The sequence below is a fragment of the Hesperophylax consimilis genome, chromosome 16 (assembly GCF_061612785.1).
Source record: "Hesperophylax consimilis isolate HC1 chromosome 16, BYU_Hcon_1.0, whole genome shotgun sequence".
Taxonomy (NCBI): domain Eukaryota; kingdom Metazoa; phylum Arthropoda; class Insecta; order Trichoptera; family Limnephilidae; genus Hesperophylax; species Hesperophylax consimilis.
In genome coordinates this window covers 12499367-12520179 of record NC_142851.1, presented here as the reverse complement: position 1 = coordinate 12520179, position 20813 = coordinate 12499367, and the positions used below count along the sequence as shown (strand labels likewise).

Genomic DNA, 20813 nt, shown 5'->3' with positions numbered 1-20813 from the left:
ACTTTCTAGGAAATCATTACAAGTTTCTACTTCTAGGCGTAGGCCAAACAGTCTTGCGGTAATTTACCTACCGGGTTTTTCAGTAATGGCGAGCCACAGTCTCTCCACCTAAATGTTTAACTTTATAAGTTAAGTATATTATTTGTTAGCATTGGTTTTTCCCTAGTCCAGCGAGTCGATGAAGCTGACACAACAGTACCTACCTAGTATGCTTAACTATCTACTTACCTATCTAAATAACTCTCTGACCTTGTAGTTTGCGTCACGCCCGTCACCTCGGGGTAGCAAATAATATCTACTAAATTAATATTCTCTGTTCTGCTCACCTATTGGCGAGAAATCTGGAAAAAAGGTCAAAACAACAACACGTCGAAGCTAATAATGTGTAGTGGTTCCCTTCTAGTGGACTGACTGCAGGTGTTAAGTTAAACGTAAACATGCTGATCACATACATAACCTAGAATTATAGATGCAAGTTTGCAGTTTAATAATTATATAATACATCTATGATTGAACTGCAGATTTACAGCATCTATGGTTTTGCCGTGGAGAGCGATGTCGTAGGATCTTTTCTGTTATTTACATGCGTGTTTATGCAAAAAAGTGAGGTTACGGTGGAGCTGTCAGCGATGTTTCTGCTTTAGCTATTGGAAAACGCCAACATACAAACATTGCAGGATGCGAAGGCTCGAAAGGCTGATATAACCTCAACGCAAAGCAAACTTGCGGAATTAGCCATAGCTTTGATGGAAAACGTGAAACTTGGCGAGACTGCAATGCAACTTGCAGTATTGGCTATTAGATTTGTTGGATAACGTCAATATGCAGAAGATGAAAACTGTCAAAACTGGAACACACGCGTTGACCATTAGCTTTGTCAAAACCTCAAAATATTTGTAGATTTTGATCCAAATTTAAATGAGATTGTTGGATAGGTGTCGTCATAAACATGATTGGTACAGGTAAAAGTAGCATTATATCCTCTCCAATTGGCCCCTTATAAGAGAGTTTGACGCTTACTTGTGTTTCGACTTGCCATTACATTCCAAGAAATCTAATTTTGAAATATATCTCAATGCTGCGCGGCATTTTTGAGCAGTTTACACTTCCGGTATTTTCTATCAGTTGGTCTTCTGCCTATCCCCCCTCCCCCGCACCTGACCTCCCACTTCCCCCTCTCCAAACCCACCGGCCGCAGCCGCTAACTGGAAATAGCTATCGTAAACCCAAAACGCGCTATTCTGGTTTTACTCTGTTTAGATTCGCTGATTTTTGACTCCGAGCCAGTCCGCCTTTACTTCACAAAATAATATTATACCAACTTATTATTCTTCGTCGTAACTATTAAAGCTCCGTTCGTAATCAGCCACTTGATGAAAATTCCAAACTCTTTGACCGCTTAGGACATCTCGTGTTTAATATATCAGACTCAATAATGTAAACATTGCTACATCGGAATCAGTAGGTACCTAAATAATGACCATTACTGGTCGACGGTTGTGCGTCGACTCATAATAATTAATGGAACCTAATAAAAAATCACACACAAAATTTTAAATTCTTCCATCCATTACATATCTGGGTTCAAGTCCCAGATGTGACCGTATTTTTTCTGTTTCATTTTTTATTTAAAAAATCGCTAATTTTATCTTAAATATTTAAATAATAACCATAGACATATGAGTAATATTCATATGTCTGTGATAATAACGAATTCTATAGCTCACAAGTTTGCAGGAAAACTTTCAGGCCGAAAGAAAATGCCATGATCTACCAATCATTCATGATTCTAACACGAAAATCATGTTTAAAAATTAAAAGTCTTCAATCGAATAATATTTGAATTTGACAACTCACAAGTTTGCGGGAAATCTTTAAGGCCGAAAGAAAATGCATTAATCTAAGACCAATCATTCATGTTTAAAATGTAGAAGTCTTCAATCGAATAATATTTGAATTTGACAACTCACAAGTTTGCGGGAAATCTGTCCGAAAGAAAATGCATTAATCTATGACCAATCATTCATGTTTAAAATTTAGAAGTCTTCAATCGAATAATATTTGAATTTGAAAGCTTTCTCTTTTGCGGGAAAACTTTCAGGCAGAAAGAAAATGCCTTCTCTATGGATCTATGGCTGAAGTTTGACGTATGCGGCCAGCTATTTCAAGTAGGTACCTAGTATGTGTACGTACTGGTTAGGCAGGCGGTAGGCACCATCTGTAAGGCTGTTGGCTGTTTATCACTGTATAGTACTGTATGTCGTATGGTGAATATACGTCGTACGTTGGATGGCGTTGGTTGGTTGAATAGTGTGGCAACTCCACTGGCAGCCGCCGAAGGCCGCGCACCGGTTCACCTATGCCGGCAGCCTTCTGCGCCGCGGCGGGTCGACCTTGCGGCCGATCCACTCGCTGCTGGGAATAAAAACTATTATTATTATACTGCTGCCTCCCGCCCCAAGGTTGATCGCTGAGGCTTTCGGATCCCAAATGCTCACAGCTCGACTCTCTGGTGGCGCATTTGCAAACAATCCACATACTTTTATTCCTTCGTACAACGGAACCGAATAAAAATTGTCGGTGAAATTGTTAAGTTAGGTTGTTGAGCTAGCAGATAGGTACCTACCCCCCCGGAAATGAAATTTTTAAAACATCTACAATAAATAGTTTTAAATCGGTATATAATTGAATCAATAATTGATATTTCCTTAAAAAAAACAGTAATCATACTTATGACTTAATTTATTTTATCTTAACTTCTGAAATATTATATTTTTACGATAAAATATGAAAGAAGTTTAAAAAGCTTGTCGTGTTCAAATTTCAGGCGGGGACAGTTACCTAATTTGATGTTTTTCGCACCGAGTGCTGCCATCTAGCGGCCGAGTCGCAAAATAGATACCGACAAATAAATAAAAAAAGCTTTGTTCACTCAGCGTAAAGTCCCGCCTTTAGTATGAAACGGCTTAGGTGTTTTTAATTTCGTAGATGTTTCAGATAGAAGGCGAACGTTGGAAATATTTTTGTGGCTAGCGATTTGAAAGCATTATTTCTCAAAAGAAATGTGAACGTCGCGCGTCGGTTGTAGAGCTCGTGTAGCGTCGATACTTTCTCCCGCGATCTAAATTATTATATGCGGCGAACTAAACTTCAGTGAAAACGTCGACAAGCCACTAGCCAGTGCCAGTATCATTCGCCCGTCATACAACCGACTCCATACAATCTTTATTTCGTGTATAATCTCCCGATATAGCGACAATCTAATCGGGCTCCGCAGTCCGTTAGCCTCGGCCGTCAGCTCAAACGTCTGAATCAATGGAACTATTATGTATATCGATAAATTATTGCGCACTGATCGAAGGTACGCATAAACTGTACTTTGCTGCATCTTGTGTGAAAACTGCACCGAAACATTCTGAAATTGCCGTTAGACATAATTTAAAATGCCTAAGCAATAATTTGAGAAATTTATGATACTAATAAGTGTGTATTTTGTTGTTTGCAGAACTCTGGTATGATGGGTGCTGGCGGTAAGAGGAAGATGTGCGGAGGACCGGGGACCGCGGGGGGCCCGGGCGCCAAGGCGGCGCGATGGGAGGAGAGCAGCCTGGCGCGACTGCAGGCCGTGGCCGTGCCCGGGGAGCCGTGGCCCGCGTGGGGCGCCGCCTGGGGGCCCGAGGAGCGACCCGACTGCGGCTGCAGAGGCCCGCGCGCCACGCCGCCCTACCAGGAGACCATCCGCTGCGCGGAGAACGGCAAGTCGTACCTAGAGCTGGGCAGCGGCGGCTGGCCGCGCCGGCGCTGCTGCGCGCGACAGTGCTACCGAGAGCGGCGCCTCAAGATCATGAACCTGTGCGTGTACAAGCTGAGCCGCTTCCGGCAGTCCGCCGACCCCTCGCTGCGGCGCTCCGTGCTGGTGTGCAACACGCTGCGGCGCATGGAGCGCGAAGCCGAGCGCGACGCGGCCGAGGAGGCGACGCGCGAGGGGCGGCCGCCCGCGCCACCGCCCCGCGAGCCCGCCCACGCGCACCCGCCGCCGCCCGCCGGCCGCCTCACGCCCTTCCCCTTCCCCGCCCCCGCGCCCCACAGCTCCGACTCGGACTCGGGCTACGGCGAAGAGGAGTGCGCGCGCCCCATCGACTGGGGCTCCGTGCTGAGCCTGAGCAGCCAGTCGGCGCTGGACCCGCTCAACAACAACGAGCCGTGCGGGGGCGGCGGCTGGGAGTTGGAGGGGGTCGGGGGCAGCCCTGCGCGGCCCCTGGACGTCGACCTGAGCCTGGCGGGCAGCTGGGCGGGCAGCTGGGCGGGCCCCGAGGAGCGCGCCGAGGGTGAGCTGGACAGCTTCATGCACATCCTGGTGGGCTCCAGTTAGTGGGTGGAGCGCGGGTCCGCCACCCACCCACAGTCTCCGGTTGTGAGCCAGACCGAGTCCCGCAGACAGTGATACTCCTCGCGTGGAACTCTCCTTGAATCCGGTCAAGAAGCTATTACAAATAAACTAATGCAGGAATTGCGAGTGATGTACTTTTGTGCTATACTTGTTAGGGAATTAATATAATTAAAGAATAGATAAAGATTGATATAGAAGGAATATACAAACAAATGGATTACTTAAGGGGTTCCCCCGCTGCTCCCAGTGTCCAGGGGGGCCCTTCTCCGTCTCCGTCTCAACAAACACAAACATATTACAAATGCTCATTTATTGAATTTTATTTGATTATGACCCAAACTTATTGTATGATAATTATTGTTAAGCGGCAATGATAAATATAGATCATTTGTAAATAATATTGTAAATAACTAACTTTTACAAATTTTATTCTAATGTAAATTTATTTCCATCGGTAATTAATTAACTTAAATTATGTAAATGAACTGGTTTGGAAAACTGTTTCGAAGAGCGCCCAATGCTGGTTGAGATCTCTATTGAATTTTAAATTGTTACTAAACGAAAACGTATTCCGTGCCCTGTCCTAAAGTGAATTGTTATAATATTATTAATGACTAGCATTCCCGTTCCTTTCGAAACAGTTCAACTACCCGAGATATATTATATATATATTATAAAACTACGAATTAGATTAAACAAGATATATTTTAAATGATGTATTACACGGCGATATTTTGGTAAAATGGATTAAAAATGTTATAAAGAATGAAAATAATATAACAAAGAGTCTAGTCTTTTCCATTTCATAAAATAACAGTGGGAAATGAACTGCGGGTGGAAGATGTGCTTAGCTGAAGATTCGAGCTAGAGAGCTAAGAGCTAAGAGCTAAAGCGCCCCCTCCCAAACGGTAGACAGTTCTTGCACCTCAAGTCATTTTACCTCAAAGATATTCATTATTTCCTTTATTGTTGTTAATCATTGAAAAAGAAGAACACATCAACGAGAACCATGTGGGGGTGTTCCAGAAGTTTGACCATTCTTTGTTTAAATTTCACTGTCATTATGGGACATACAATGTCAGGCAAAAGGTACTAAGTCAGTGGTTTGTTTCCCTGTCCACATAGAAGGCATTTGCAGTGTTCTTCTTTAAACTGTGTTGTTAATGTTGGTTGATTGGTTGGTTGGTTGATTGTGAGCAAAGCGCAGAATGGAGAGGATAGAAGTGGAGTTGATAGAAAATGCAATAATAATCTGAATACGTAATGCTAAAGATGCTCCGCTGTTGTGTAGTTGGGTGCGGTCTCACTGTGAATTGTAACAGAATATTCTATTTGTTATTGAGCATAATATTTATTATACTATAAAAGTAAAATGGCAGACTTGCGGAAGGCGTCGCTTGCAGACAGCTGTGATTTTAACTTATTTTAACGAATAGCCTATTTTAATGCATAGTTTAACGTTACGCATATTTTTAAAGATGATTGTCAATTGATTAACGTAAAGCTATTGTTTATTGATTGTAAAATAATATAAAGTTAGCTTCAGGACGGTGCTCCGCAGGTCTGCTGCCCAACTTTGCGACCAATATTCTCAATTTACTAAATTTAATATTAATATGTAATTATTATTGTAACGCTCCCATGTTTTTAGATGTTCAAACTTTGTACAATCATTACCAGTAATATACATTATTGTTATTTGAATGGAATAAACGTTAGGAGTATACAAATCTTTGCAACATGTTTTTGAGATGTTAAATAAATTTACGCTATAATCATTGCAAGAAATGAGTGTGTAGTGTTTTATGTAATAGATTATTTAGAAGCGAACATAACTGTGTCATCTCTTATTACTTGCCCTTTAAATTTACTTCTCTGAATGTTGAATTTTAAAATTTTCTAGACATTGTGAATACGTTTGGTCACAAATCCATCATCGAATGGTGTGGGAATATTATAAAAATAATTGTAAAATAAAAAAATAATGTTTTTGAACAAGTAATTTCTTGCCACTTTTCTAGTTTGTTTGTATTTTAACAGACTCGACTGTAGCGGCCCCCAATAACGGGTCGGCTAACAATTTATCGCAATAACTTACTTTACTTACGAGATGTTTGGACCCAACGCGAGGTATTAATAAGGAGCAATCATTCCAATGTGTGCTCGTGCTCACACAATACACTTGTTAAGTATTCAGCGAATCTTATTGTAAAATATTCTTTACCGTAGATTAAATTGTAATGTAAATTGTCAAATCAACGAAGCTATGCAACAAATAAACAATACTGGGACTGGGAACATATTCTGTTTGACACTCTTGTACTGGAATTGTGAGGGTATATTCATTCATTTCTGCCTTTTGCCCATCTGGACAAGTCAGTTTCACTTATCTTATAATTTTGTGTTTTTCGATGGTGCTGCATCATGATGATCTTATTTACGACTTATTCTGAACATTGAAGAATTCAATATTCCTTACATTTTCCTTCCTTGAGCAGATTTGGTAGTTTTTCTTTGAGAATATCCACTGCTAAAGAAGTCCTAAATCCTTCACCTCCAGAGCAAAGTGAACACCACAGTAACAGTTAATAGCACACTATTTTACACTTATGCCTTCATTTCTTCCCCTGTCAAAACCCAACTAGATAATTTTAAATACTTAATTACAACAAAGTTTAGTGAATTGAATTGTTTGTAATTTTGAAAGAGGTTGTTATTACTTAATGAATATGACGAGACTTAATATATTTAGTACCTGTAACATGCAATACGACAGGTTCTTGACAACATTGTTACCTCGATGTAATAAAGGGCCACAAAAATTATAACACAACTTCCTAATTTTATACCATGCAGAAAATTTGCTATTGTATTGAGATTATAATGTGTGTTGTTATTGTATACACATATATTTGTGAAACAAATATCAGATTACCAGAACAATGATTTATTGATGGAAGACAAACTAATATGTCGCATTCGATGGCAATTTTTTTACAATACATTAAAATTACTGTTGAAGTATACATATTATATATAAAAATAATCATTTTATTTATCAACCTTCTTTCCCAAAACGTCCAAATTACAAGGATTTACCGGTTTCACCTTTTATAGCCATCTCTAGACTGATTCCTTAATCTACAATTGCAGCCTGTGATAACCACCCTATAAGCGCGCTATATTCTCATGGTTTGGCTTATTTCAGCATATCACTCACCATACATTCCCATTGGTAGTGTGTGGCGAGTAGTAGAAGTAGGCTAAACCATGATGCATATACATAGTGTAATGTGTCTCCACCCTTAAGTACATAACATTTGGGTGTGGGGGTGGTTAACAGGAGAGGTATACAATGATTTTATCACAATTATATGAATTTTACCATCTCTATTAATAAAATCGTTATCCTCCCCTGATAAACCCTTTACCCAAATTTTGTGTATACGTATAAACCATAGTTTAAGGAATAATTGTACCAGTCTGAAGATGGCTATATGCGGTAATGGAATTCCACCATGAATTGTCAGGATCAATAATAGGAATATTAAAAACACAAATTACCTCAGAAAATGCCTACGGAGGGCTGAAAAGAACAAGTGCAGCAAGAGAGGCGAGGCCATCATCATCACTACAAGAGTTTACCCTTACTTCTCCCCCTCGAGTCACTAAGTGTTGACTCGAGGAGTACCCGACTCACATCACTTCAGCAAACTTATAATATATAAAGAAAGCTTCTTCCCCGAAGACAGATGAGGTGGCGAAGTCAAATGGGGGGGACCCAAACCTGATAAAGACTGATTAGATGAAATTAGCATAATATACATTTTACTTAAAAGCACATTGTTTATAAAACTTTTTGCAAAGCTTTATTTGAGTTTACAGTAAGCTAAGAAATATCATCTAACAAGTGTTTCCAATTGGTAAGGGCGTAGATAATGACCATGAACCTAAGAAGCCCTGGACGAAGGAATTCTAGAACAATTTGAAGCCACGGGGCGAGGGAGAAGATGTATGGAAAATGCCAAAATCTACATTAATTTTTTAATGAGGTATCACATTTCTTGTCTATCAAATACCCCAAAAAAATCATCACGCCGTTATGACTACATTTACAACACAAAAATAAAATAATATTAGTTCATTATGCACCACATTGCATACAAATCAGTTCAAAAGTTAGTCATACAAGATGGCTGCCAGGCAGTTTTCCCTTACCCTAGATTTGGCTTCAATGCCATTCATACAAAATTGCAATTTTGCTTTTTAGGTCCATGCAATAAACAAAAAAATGAACAAACCTTAACCTACCTGTCCTAGATGAAGGATTATTTGCTCAATGAAAACCTATAAGATTAAGATCCTTTCAGGTGGATTAGGGAACAGTACAACATGATATTAATAAGTAATTGGCATATTATTATGTTTAGTCCTTCGTAACATTGTCAATCTAAGAATGACATCCTTTACGGTGATTTTTCACGTAAAACACCACTTTTAAATTATATATTCTTTTATTATATTCAACATCTTTTTAGTTAGGTACATTATTTGATAATGTGGGCCTTACCGGGTGCTTTACCCATGCTGAGGCCTTCAGCTTTTTGAACATAATGTAGTTAGTACCTACCTTTCACATAATAATGGGTGCGAAATAAATAAAAGAAGTTTTATTCACAATAATAACGACATTTCAAAAAAATATATAGTATATTACAAAATTATAATGTAACTAAAATATTATCTTCACTGACTTAGTTGGCCAGAACAAACTACATCGGCTATACTAGTGACATCTACGAATTAACGTGTGAACTATGTTAACCATGGAAACAACACTGCAATGTTAAAATATATAAAATGTTCACAGATGGCAGTAGTGCAAAGATAAAATTTTTCTCGTATAAAAATAATTTGCTTTGGCGCGTATAAAGGGTATTTTCACCTTCTATAAACTATTATTTTCGGTATTCTCGAAAATAAAGGCCGAATTACCGAGCCTATGAATAATGACCATAATTACATTGAAAAAATTCAATATGCAGGAAACTTGTAATTAGATTATTACATTGATTGTCGAAATAAAATAATGTAGATACGAAATTAAAAAAAAAAAGGTAAAGCCGTTAAGAAAATACAAAAAGAGAATATAATACATCAATGGGAAAATGTAATAACAAAGGTCCGGTACATCAGTAACTTTTAGAGTAATGGCACTAGGCTTACCTAGCCAGGGCTCCTACCAGAGAGCAACTTGACGGATGTAAATATCTCTCAAAGCGAGCATAAATACCAACTGATATACCGGCACCAGAGATGTGCTTTATTTCAAATAAATCCATTTCAAATGGAAATGCAAAATGGGTATTTTCCATTTTGCATTTTAAATGCTTTTCTAAAAACCATTTTGCATTTTAAATGCATTTTCCATTTTAAATGCTTTTTTGCAACATTCTTCCTACTATCTCCACTCATCTTTTTTTCATAAGCCCCAAATATCAGTCGGTCGTCAACCTCGCTATGAGAGATAATTTAAATTTGTCAAATTGCTCCCTGGTAGGAGCCTTAGCAATTTAGTGATACCATTACAAAAAATACTGATTCAAAATGATGTTAGATAGCAGTTTCTATGTTTTTACGTTGGCAACATTAGTCCCGCGCAATTTTTTGTGGTTTCATAATCTGTAGTGGTGTTTTTGGATTTACCATCATGTAATATGTTTGTTCTACATTGATGTCCATTATTAAATGACAAAATTGTTTAAAAATTCTATAATTATTTTGATTGTTTGACCTGAGAAACCATTTTGCATTTTCAATGCATTTTGAAAATAGGTATTTTGCATTTTGCATTTGAAATGCTTTTCTAAAAACCATTTTGCATTTTCAAATGGAAAAGTTTTGACCCATTTCCATTTCACGCATGACATATTAGTAACACACCTTTTTTCTTACAACTATACAAATTTGACAACTGACCCCGGGCGCTCTTCCTCAATTGGCAACAGAAATATTTGGCGGGTGGCAGCATTGGACAGTTTGTTTCTCGCGGTCAGTTTGTTTCGCACTCATTAAAGAACATAAATATATATTATTGAAATAAATACTGGAATTAATAATGGCTTTCCCATTACGTGTGTTCCGATTCCAAAAAGAGGAAAGGCAAATTTTATATTGAGCGGTACAGCAGTACAAGGGTTTGATTAGAATTTATCTTCCTAAATGTGCTTCGTCCCTTGGTATGCGACAGATTGAGGAGTAAGGCTTCGAATAATGTAAATCCAATAAAAAAAGTGAGATTAGGATTATGTATAATAGGTAATACAAAAATGCTACTATCAGGCAGATATATTTAATTTAAGGGTATGAGAGACTAAAAAGGGGAGTTTATTTCAAGCCTTCGGCCCAGATACTCCGAAAGCGCAATTTCCAAATTTAGTATTTGGCTTGCACTTAGGTTCCATCAGTCTGCCTGTAGCTGATCTAAAAGTTGACTGCCTCAGACCAGTTTTTTTCCGGGATGCACTATTCAGAGATGTAAAGTGGGCCCATTTCATTAAATGAACTAGAGTAAAATCACTTTTTCATCTCCATAAATGTTCTACTAATATAAGACAAAATGCGTTTATATTCAGAGCCTGTAGTATATTTAATAAGAATTTTAATGATATGGACATATTCTCAAGTAATTTAGGAACCTTTAAAAGATATGTAATAACTAACATTAAATAATTTTAAATATTCTACTTGAAGTTATCATGTTATTGCTTTGAATCCTTTCCAGTTACTTACCTTCCAATTTATACTCATGTGTTCAATTTAGTTGTAGGTATACATTTATTATATTGTTATTATTGCTATTGTGTAGTGCTTTTATTGATTGCTGCTGTGTTGAAATTTTACAATACATTTTGTTTTGAATTTTAGTTGGTTATTAGTATATCAGTTAAATTTAAATTTTTGAAATTTATCTGGTTATTAGTATATTAGTATATCAGTTAACTTTAAATTTTAATTTATTTGTGTTCCTAGATCTGTTATTATTTTTTATTTATTATTTACAATTTTGTATTTTTTGTAAATTTCTCAGGCCACGGGTACAGAACCCTTAGTTTCTTGTTTTAATATTTTTTATTATTATTATAATTTTAAGTGAAAATCTGTTATTGGATTTTATCTTTATTATTTAGTTTATTCTTATATATGTAAATAATCTGTTGATTTTCCCAAATAAATAAAAAAAAAATAAAATAATAAAATCCAGCACAATTTGTATTGAATTCTTTCAGGGCACTTGAGCCAGTGAAGGTTACGAAGGTGTTCTGAAATGTGTGAATATTTAGAGACCCCGGTTATGAGCCGTGCTGCTGCGTTAACCACGGATTAATGTTTGTCAGTTTGATATTTTTACCCGATAAAAACCATCGATAAACGACTTTAACCGTTTGGGTGCCAATCGTCGATTTTCGTCGATTCGTGTTTTAACGAAGATTGCCGATCGTCGATTTCCGTCGATTGCGTCAGTCGTGTTCTGATTCGCGCGTACGTCTGTACGTAAAATTCTCATTTTTTCGAAACGCCTGGACTTCGGGATCCTTCTCCGCGTGATTCTAAACCAATATTCTTTAATAAAACACCGAAAAAATCATCGAAATCCTTGAAAATTCAAAGAATTTATGGGGTTTTAAAAAAATATATAGTTTCATAAAAAATAATGTTTTTTTGGTGGCATTTTACAAGCAACTGGATGAATTTTTTTGGCATTCAAACGGTTAAAAACTTTATCATTGTTTGCGTTCAAAATTTTTATATTTTTAAATGCTTATGTCAACTTGTAATACTAAAATCTAAAAAAAATATTAATTTACATGGAAATTTAGGTGGTAGAGGTATAGTCAAAATAACTTCTTTGAAACACAATCAGGTAGAAATGCTAAGAACTTTTTTTCCATAGTAAAGCTAATAACTCAGAAATGCACAAAATAATTTGCAAGGCAGATAGAAACATTACACCTTTAAATTTATACGACGAGAAAGGTAACATTTTTATAAATCGGAATTATTAGATTCCTGGTCAAATAAAATTATTCACCCAAAACAATTCAATTATCTCAACCAAACGTTTGTAGACAAATTTGCGTCAAACAAATGGTTGAGCATTGGAGAGTTGAGCGCAGAAATAGAAGGATTTATGCTTGCCATTCAGGATAGAGTCATCAATACAAAAAAATTATAGGAAGAATATAATCAAAGATACAAATCAAATTGATGATTTATGTAGAAAATGTTTGGGTTTTCCGGAAACTATAGAACATATTTTTTTTTATTTGTTAATTATTTGTGTTTTTTACAATAAATATACAATGTTTACAAGTCATACTGTTTTAATTTATACTACACTTCCATTAAAAGCATTTGCTTGTGGATGGAAGAGGAGTGTAAATTTGCGAAAAAATAATATAACTAGGTTTCAAAGTAAAATAAAATACAAAATTAAAATCCATACAAATTACTGTATTTGGGAGGAAGAAAAAATATATATTAAAGAGGATAAATGGAGTATAGTGGGATAATTTCTGAGATTTTCAAGTGAAACTAGGGGAATCAGTTATTTTGTTAACGATTTCCCTAAAATATTTTTTTATATGGTTCAATATTTGTTTTTTATCATTAATGCTTCTAATTTCTTCTGGTAATTTATTAAAGAAATGTTTCCTTGTTTTAAATATTATATCGGGATGTTCTGTATTGGCGCCGTCCGAGTATACATTTAGGCACAATCAAGTTTTAAAAATAATTCACCAAAGTTTGGTAATTAAACATAACTTGATTGACTGCCGTAATATACCATATTATGAATATGAACCAAATTCATTTTTAGAAAATGAATTTTATAAAATATATTATGATAAAACTATACTAACAGACCGAACGATTAGTCATAATAGACCGGATATAGTTTTCCATGACAAAATTAAAAAAATAACTTATATCATTGATGTCGCTATTCCAAATTCCTGTAATATTTAAAAATCTGTTTCTGAAAAAATAAGAAAATACACAGATTTAGGAAATGAGATTAAAAGAATTTGGCATTCTCAGACTATAAAAATATTACCATTTGTTTTTTCGGCTACTGGCATTATACCTAGCTCTTTCATTCAAAATTTAGGTGTATTAGACCTGTCAAAGAATTTTTATATAAATTTTTTTTTAAATACATGTAGAATTATGAAAGATTTTTTAAATATTTATGTTGAGGGATCAGTAGGATTTATAGGCCCTGTTAGAAGTTCTACCGAGCCGAACCCTCTGATATGAAAATATTTCGAGTCAATGAATTATTTTCCCATTTGATCTCTGGTGGGTTGACGTGTTGTTCTTGTATTGTTTTGTATTTATTATGCTTATATAATGCACTTGCATAATTCGGATTGACTAGATGATCATTTGTGGAAAAGCGTGTAAAAGGGTTTAGATTTTCCTGTGGGGAAGATTTAACCCGGACATAAAGTCGAAAAAATCATTTATATAGCACAGTTTAGTGTCATTTCACTTCAACTGCGCTTAACTATAACAAACTTAAAAACGGTAATTTAGTATTAGTGGTAATGTTCTTAAAATTATTCCTACAGCGTGCCTTACCCAATTCAGATCTAATATTATAACACCAAATATACAGTTTATACAAAGTGATGACAAAATCTAGAATAACAGTAACAGCAGGACAGGACAAAACAAGAATATTATAAACTAAAACATAATATAAAACAGGAGGCAGTTTGTGCTCAGAAATGAGAATCTTCTGAGCAGACATTTTAAAAAGGTACAATAAGGAGGCAACCGAAACCAAACAATTAACGGAAGTTTTAGAATATGGCTTATTATAAAATTTTGAAAAGAAGTTAAGATTTATAAATGGTAAGATTTTTTAAATAATTTCGTTTTTAAAGCCCGTTTAAATTCAGCCAAATTCTGGAGATTAGTAAGAGCTGAGGGAAGTCTATTCCAGATGAGCGGGCCTGTTACACGAAAAGAGCGATCATAGTAAACGGCTCGATTTGACCTAGAAAGTTCGATTACACAATTACTAACATCTAGATCTGCTGACCTTAGAGTAAACTGTCTATTGCTTAAGTTTTGTCGGACACATAGTTCCGATATATAGGCTGGCGCCATTCCTTGCAATGCTTTGAAGGTCATTAAGCAGATCTTAAACTCTGATTGGATTCTATTGATTTGTTTCCGAGGTAGGCCGGAATATGCACTATTGCAATAGTCCATACGTGAGACGACAAACGAATTTATGAGTGACTCTGCTCCATCAGAGGGAAGGCATCTCCTGATTGATTTTATCTGTCTTAGATGGAGAAAGCCAGAACTCACAGCTTTTGCAAGCTCACAGAAATTTGCGATTCAAGAGAAAGACCATAGTGAAACCCAAAAATTTTCTTTAGCGTCCACAACATGGCAGATAAGTGTTTGTTTATATACAGGGTGTCTGGGGATAAAGTGCACTAACTTCGGGAGGTGACTCTACATGATGGTAGAAGTAAAAAAGATTAATAACTTTTTTAGAAATTCTATTTTTTTCCCATACAAGCAATTCAACTTTTTTTACCTAAAAACTACCTTAATCACCCACCGAAGTTAGTGCACTTTACCCTCGGTTACCATATTGCGCGCTCCAATATACATTATTCCAGTATAATTCGTGAAATTAATATGGTTTTCAGCATTTAGTTTCAATGTTATACCTACTTACCTAACATAGTAAGTACTGAACTCAAAACATCTGATTTTTTACTAGTATATAGTTATAGAAATATTGATTAAAACCTCAGATCTAAAATCGACAGAACTAGTCATCAATCATGAAGTTTTGTTGTGTATCACAGTAAATTGATCAGGGTGGTGGAAATAAATAGGCAATTTCAGCATTTTAAGGTATATTTATTAATGATAACTTGCAAAATTATCTTATTACATAATGCATATAAATCATTCCACTTTATCAAACTGTCATAAGTACTTTCCGAAAATACATGAATAAATGGCTGACCTACACATGTTGGTTGGAAGTGACCATTCGGTAAAAAAATCTTTTTGGGTGGTTCAATTCAGAAATGGGAGCAAGCTAAAACATCACTGGGAGAAATTACAGTTCAGATTGCTTTCATTGGCCTTTTAGGCAATATCAGTTTATGCCGGGCAAACAAACAGACACATTAGTAAATCCTGTATTACATATCCATTTTATTATTTCATAAAATTAATCATACGAGGATTTGCCGTGCTGCAAAAAAGCAAAAGATATTTCACATTTAAAGGGACAACTCAATAAAACAAAGAATTACTGGTCATGAAATTAAAGCAAAAAATAGAAAAATATAGACTAAGGACAAAAGAATGAATGTAACAACACAAGAGTTTGGTGTGTTATGTACATGTTATGTTTGTGTCCATTACGCTCACTATTGAAGCTTTCATAAATAAACAACACATAATAATACAACAAAACGAATTTAATCTTTTCAGATGTCAAGTTTCTTTTATTTAGAGTGGCGGCCCTAAAGCTTACAATAAACTCCATTCTTAACATCACAAATAATGATTGAAACATTAAATTCAAATTCTTGAACCTTTTCAATGCAATCTATCCCATCACGCAGTGCCTTGAAGTAAAACTTCATGTATCACGTGTGAGTCATCCCCATGCAGAGAAACCCTCTGATGGAACACATATGCGACAGCCATATAGGTAAGATTAAAAAAAAAAACAAAGTTATGTCATATTTAGAGAGAATATTCATAATTTTAGAATCAAACAGTAAAATGCAAAATACAAACAGACACAAAATATTTCAAATTCGGAACAAACGAAATACAAATAACGCCTCTCCCGGGCTGACAACGAGTGAACGACATTCTTGATGTAATTTTTCACAATATCAGCACTATGGAAATGACTGTTCTCTGATCATTCTTCAAATTGACAGAAAACCTTAGAATGGTTCAGTAGGTTCCAGGGCATCCAGTTGGAGATCACCACGGCGATACCCCCAAAACCCCCGGTGGAGATGGCACCAGAAGAAAAAGTAACAATACTAATCACTATTTAGTTGGAATGTAGCTAAACAATTACTTAAATTAAATATTCAACAGAATAAATCGCAGAACATTTATCAGATCCATAAAAAAATCACAAAGAAAAGTACTTTCAAATATCATCCAAATCTTCTCAGTCAAAATGATACAACACTTCAAGTGATACAAGGACTCAAGAGCGGACATCCTCTTGCGACAGTTGGACCACTAGTGATCTAGGAACCAAGGGTTATAAGTCTTATTGAAAATAAATGCATTGTTTTCAGTTAAATTAAAGAATTCAATTTCGCAACAAGTGATTAAGTTATCCATGCGACAAGTTTAAATCAATGGTAATAGCTTACGGTATGACCATACATTATGTTCAGATTTTCAAACACACTACCCATCAAACATTATTTTTATCGCAAAAATATAAAAAAAAAAAACATCAACCCCTCTTCAGTATTCATAAAATTGTTGCTTCAAAGCGAATAAAAAAAGAATGAAACTAAAGTGTACTTATTTACTGAGACTAAATTCAGTGAATCGTATACAAGTTAAAATTTTAAAGTTGAGAGAAAAGAACACAACCTAAACAGAATATGTTATACATAGATATATTATCTAGCACTATTTACAACATTCAAAGAAAATAATTTTAGATCATATTTGATATTTCAAAGGTAATAGAATGCTGCAAAAGTAAAACCAAAAATAGGAACGTGAAAACACAAGTACAAGCGGGACTAAAAACATCAATTTATTGAAAATTAAATCTCAATTGCCAAATAATATTCCTTCAACAAGCACATGTTCATATTTGCATCACATCAACTCCCGCCCACAAATTTAAAACCCACAGAAATATTATAACTACTGTTGCAAGGAAGACCTCAAAGAAATCATAACAATTTAAAGTTACACATTCTTCCACCTGTTTTGAATTCAGTTTTGGCACCCAAAAAGGTGAAGTATGTAATCAGTATGTTGACTGTCCACATCCACATTTATATATAGTACCTTACCAGACTTACAGATACAAGTTTGCAGTCTAGGAACTAGATATTTGACTTATCTTAGCCTTATGTTACATTATGTCTATATCATAGATATAGAATAGATAAGATTGGCTTTTGCCCAAAATGACCACGAAGGAAAGTGCGGAAAGTGGTCTACCATTATGCCGGCAATCCTTACAGTCGAGTGGAACCAGTTTACTGGCAGAGAGATCATCTCATGTATTCTATATGAATGGCCTATGTAGAATACTTATATATTAAAAACACCATGATTCTGACTTCTGAAAGTGGGAAGCCACCATCGTTCTCTTCTATTCCCCGGTGAGATTCCATTGGGCTGTTAGGGTCTCCTAACAGAACATTATCTTCCTGCTAAGCTCAGAGACAGATTTCAGAAACTATAATCCACTTTAAAGGAATGCTGCTTTCATCTACAAGAAGTTTTACATTAGGATATAATTTATAATGGTGAATGGATGTAAAACTACAAAAAACATATTAAAAATGAATGAAGCACGAATCCACCACCTTTTGCAATTGCATTATTATGTCAAAACGAAAAGTGTTTATTTCATACAATAATTAAAACCAAATAAGAAATGTAAAACTATTAAATGCTCACTGGAAGAAATACCTCAGTCAATTATGAAATGCACTGAAAAGGAAAATATGTATTATAAAAATAATGTGACTTTGAAAAGAGTTTTTAAAGTCCGAGTGAAAACTGTAATTCTTAAATGGACAAATTATACATCACGTCTTAAATAGTCCTCCTAATTTTAAACATATCTAATGCTACAACAAGTTTAGTGTCACCACCAGGAACCACCGAGGCAACAACTAATTGTATCTTAAAAGGTTTACTCCTGCACTGGTATCTTTGTTACATTTACGTTTCTGCCACTTGCCCGATGACTTGTTCCGTGATGGTTTCTTCAGTTTTATTTTTTAATTTGATTTGTTCAGCAGTGGGTTCGGCAGGTTTTACTTCTTCAGGGGCGGCCCCATTAGTACTCTTAAGCCGTTCTTCAGCTTCTGGGCTCTTCTCCTTATCTCCATCATCCTGTGCCTGTGTGTTGCCATTTTGTGTCTTCTGTTCCGCAGCCGGGCTTTCGTCTACGGATTGACCATTCACTTCTGCATTCTTTCCATTTACACATTCCTGGGAACCATTAGTCTTTTTTTCTGTTGCAGGACTGATTACATCCTTGGGTTCGGCGGGGGCTTCAGATTTCTTTTCTTCGACAGCGGGTACTTTTGCAGAATCGCTTTCATTGCTCTCACTTGATTTTACTTCTGTTGGCGTTGGCACACTGTCGGACTTATCTTCAACTTGTGATGGTACGTCTGGTGCTGTTTCCTCTTTCTTTGAATTACCATTGTTTAGTTTGTCGTTACCATCACCCGTAGAAATAGAAGGTTCTGAATCAACGTTGCTTTTGCCAGATTCCACTTCCATACTGACCACAGCGCTGGAAGCTTGTTTTTCGGCTATTGCCTTTTCAATAAAAGCTTTAGTGGATTTGAAACTCTTGTTAGTCATTTCGTCAACTTTGGATAGTATATCGTCGCATTCCCTTTCAAGGGCGACACCCTTTTCTCCGAGGAGTTTGTTCAATTTCTCATTGAAGTCGGGGTCCGGATTTTCTATCCCCACACGCACAATTTCAAACTCTTCTCCAGCGCAAACAATTTTCTCAACTGAGACATTTTTACACAAAGCGAGTTCATCGGTATCCATTTTGGAGCCAAGAATTTCTTGAGCTGAATTCTCTTTTTTTTCAGTATTTTTGACTTCTTCATCTTGGGCCTCCATAGCTTCAACGGCTACTTCTACTGGTTTCTCAGTCGGTGCTACCTCCTTGGCTTCCTCTGCCATTTCTATAACATTCTCCTGTTTTCCATTTTCAGTCTTTGCGCAAACTACACTTTCTTCTTTATCGGCAACTTCAGTCAAGGTAGGTGTGTTTTCCACGTTTGGTTTCTCTGCTGTTACGCTATCATCTTTGCTCTCACATTTCTTAACAACAATCACTTCTTCTTCAGTCTCCATTGTTTCTGGCACTTGCTCCTTATCTTTACATATTTGATCAGTTTCAGTCTTTTGGTTGCAATCATCGGCCACTACGGCTTCAGTCTCTACAATTTTAGGTTGGTCTACTTCGCACAATTCGGATTCCTTTACAGGCGCTACTTTGGATGCTTCAACTAGGGGCTTATCGGCAGATTTACTTTCTATGACTTCCTCTGTAGGTTTTTCCTCCGGTTTAGATTCCTGCACCAGTTTTACTTCAGCCACTGGATCTAGCTTGACCTCTACAAGTTTATCTTCTGCCACAGGACTTTCTTCAGCTATGGCCTCTGCTACAGGATTGTCCTCTGCCTTGACTTCTGCAACAGGGGTTTCTTCTGGTTTGGACTCCTCTATCACTGGTTTGGTCTCCTCTTCAACTGGTTTGGTGGTCTCCTCTACCACTGGTTTGGTCTCCTCTATCACTGGTTTTGTCTCTGTCACTGGTTTGGTCCCTGTTTCAGGTTTTTCTTCTACAGACTTTGACTCTGCCACAAGTGTGGTCTCTGCCACAGGTGTGGTCTCTGCCACAGGTGTGGTCTCTGCCGCAGGTGTGGTCTCTGCCGCAGGTGTGGTCTCTGCCGCAGGTGTGGTCTCTGCTGCAGGTGTGGTCTCTGCTACAGGTTTATCCTCTGGCTTTACTTCTGCAACAGGGGTTTCTTCTGGGTTGGACTCCTCAACAACTGGTTTGGTTACAGCCTCTACCACCGGTGTGTCAACTGCCTTGACTTCGACAGCGGGAGTTTCGTCCATTTTAGATTCTGTGACAGCAGCCTCCTCAGCTTTGATTTCTTTAGCTGGTAGGCTATTAGCTTCAACTTCAAGTTTCTCCTCGACAGCATCTACCTCCATGGCTTCATCATCACTTGGTTTTTTCTCGCTAGAAGCCCCATTCTCAATTGTCTCAGCCTTTGAAAGTTCCTCTTCATCAGTTTTGGCAACTTTTGTTGGAGGTAGTTCCTGAAAATATTCATACAATTAAAATCAAATAAAAAAAAAACTAAAATCCTAAGCAGACAGTTAGTAAATTAGTTTTTTGATTTTTCGTTAGATGGAGCTAGTAATGCCATCAACTAGTAACATAAATAAATCTGTTGAAGTAAGAATCATTATTGTTTACATGACAGACTTGTTATCTGACTTCACAGCTACATTCATTATATTTATATAATATGTGCTTTTCAACAGGCTAGAGCTGGAAGGTATCAAGTTCAATACTCTCAGCCGACTATTTTTTTTTTCT

At 36.5% G+C, this 20813-nt stretch overlaps 2 protein-coding genes across 2 annotated transcripts in view; one reads left to right on the top strand and one right to left on the bottom strand.

Moving 5' to 3' along the window:
- The window catches only part of tara (SERTA domain-containing protein 2 taranis), a 112556-nt gene extending 105150 nt beyond the window's left edge, over window positions 1-7406 (top strand). The window contains exon 2 of the mRNA XM_089640621.1: window positions 3506-7406. Coding sequence (XP_089496747.1) covers window positions 3506-4372 — 867 coding nt within the window. The 3' untranslated portion in view covers window positions 4373-7406. The remainder of the gene's footprint in view (window positions 1-3505) is intronic.
- Window positions 7407-15330: 7924 nt separating this feature from the next.
- Window positions 15331-20813, bottom strand: part of LOC149416720 (uncharacterized) — a 39332-nt gene continuing 33849 nt past the window's right edge. The window contains exon 6 of the mRNA XM_089640908.1: window positions 15331-20530. Coding sequence (XP_089497034.1) covers window positions 18389-20530 — 2142 coding nt within the window. The 3' untranslated portion in view covers window positions 15331-18388. The remainder of the gene's footprint in view (window positions 20531-20813) is intronic.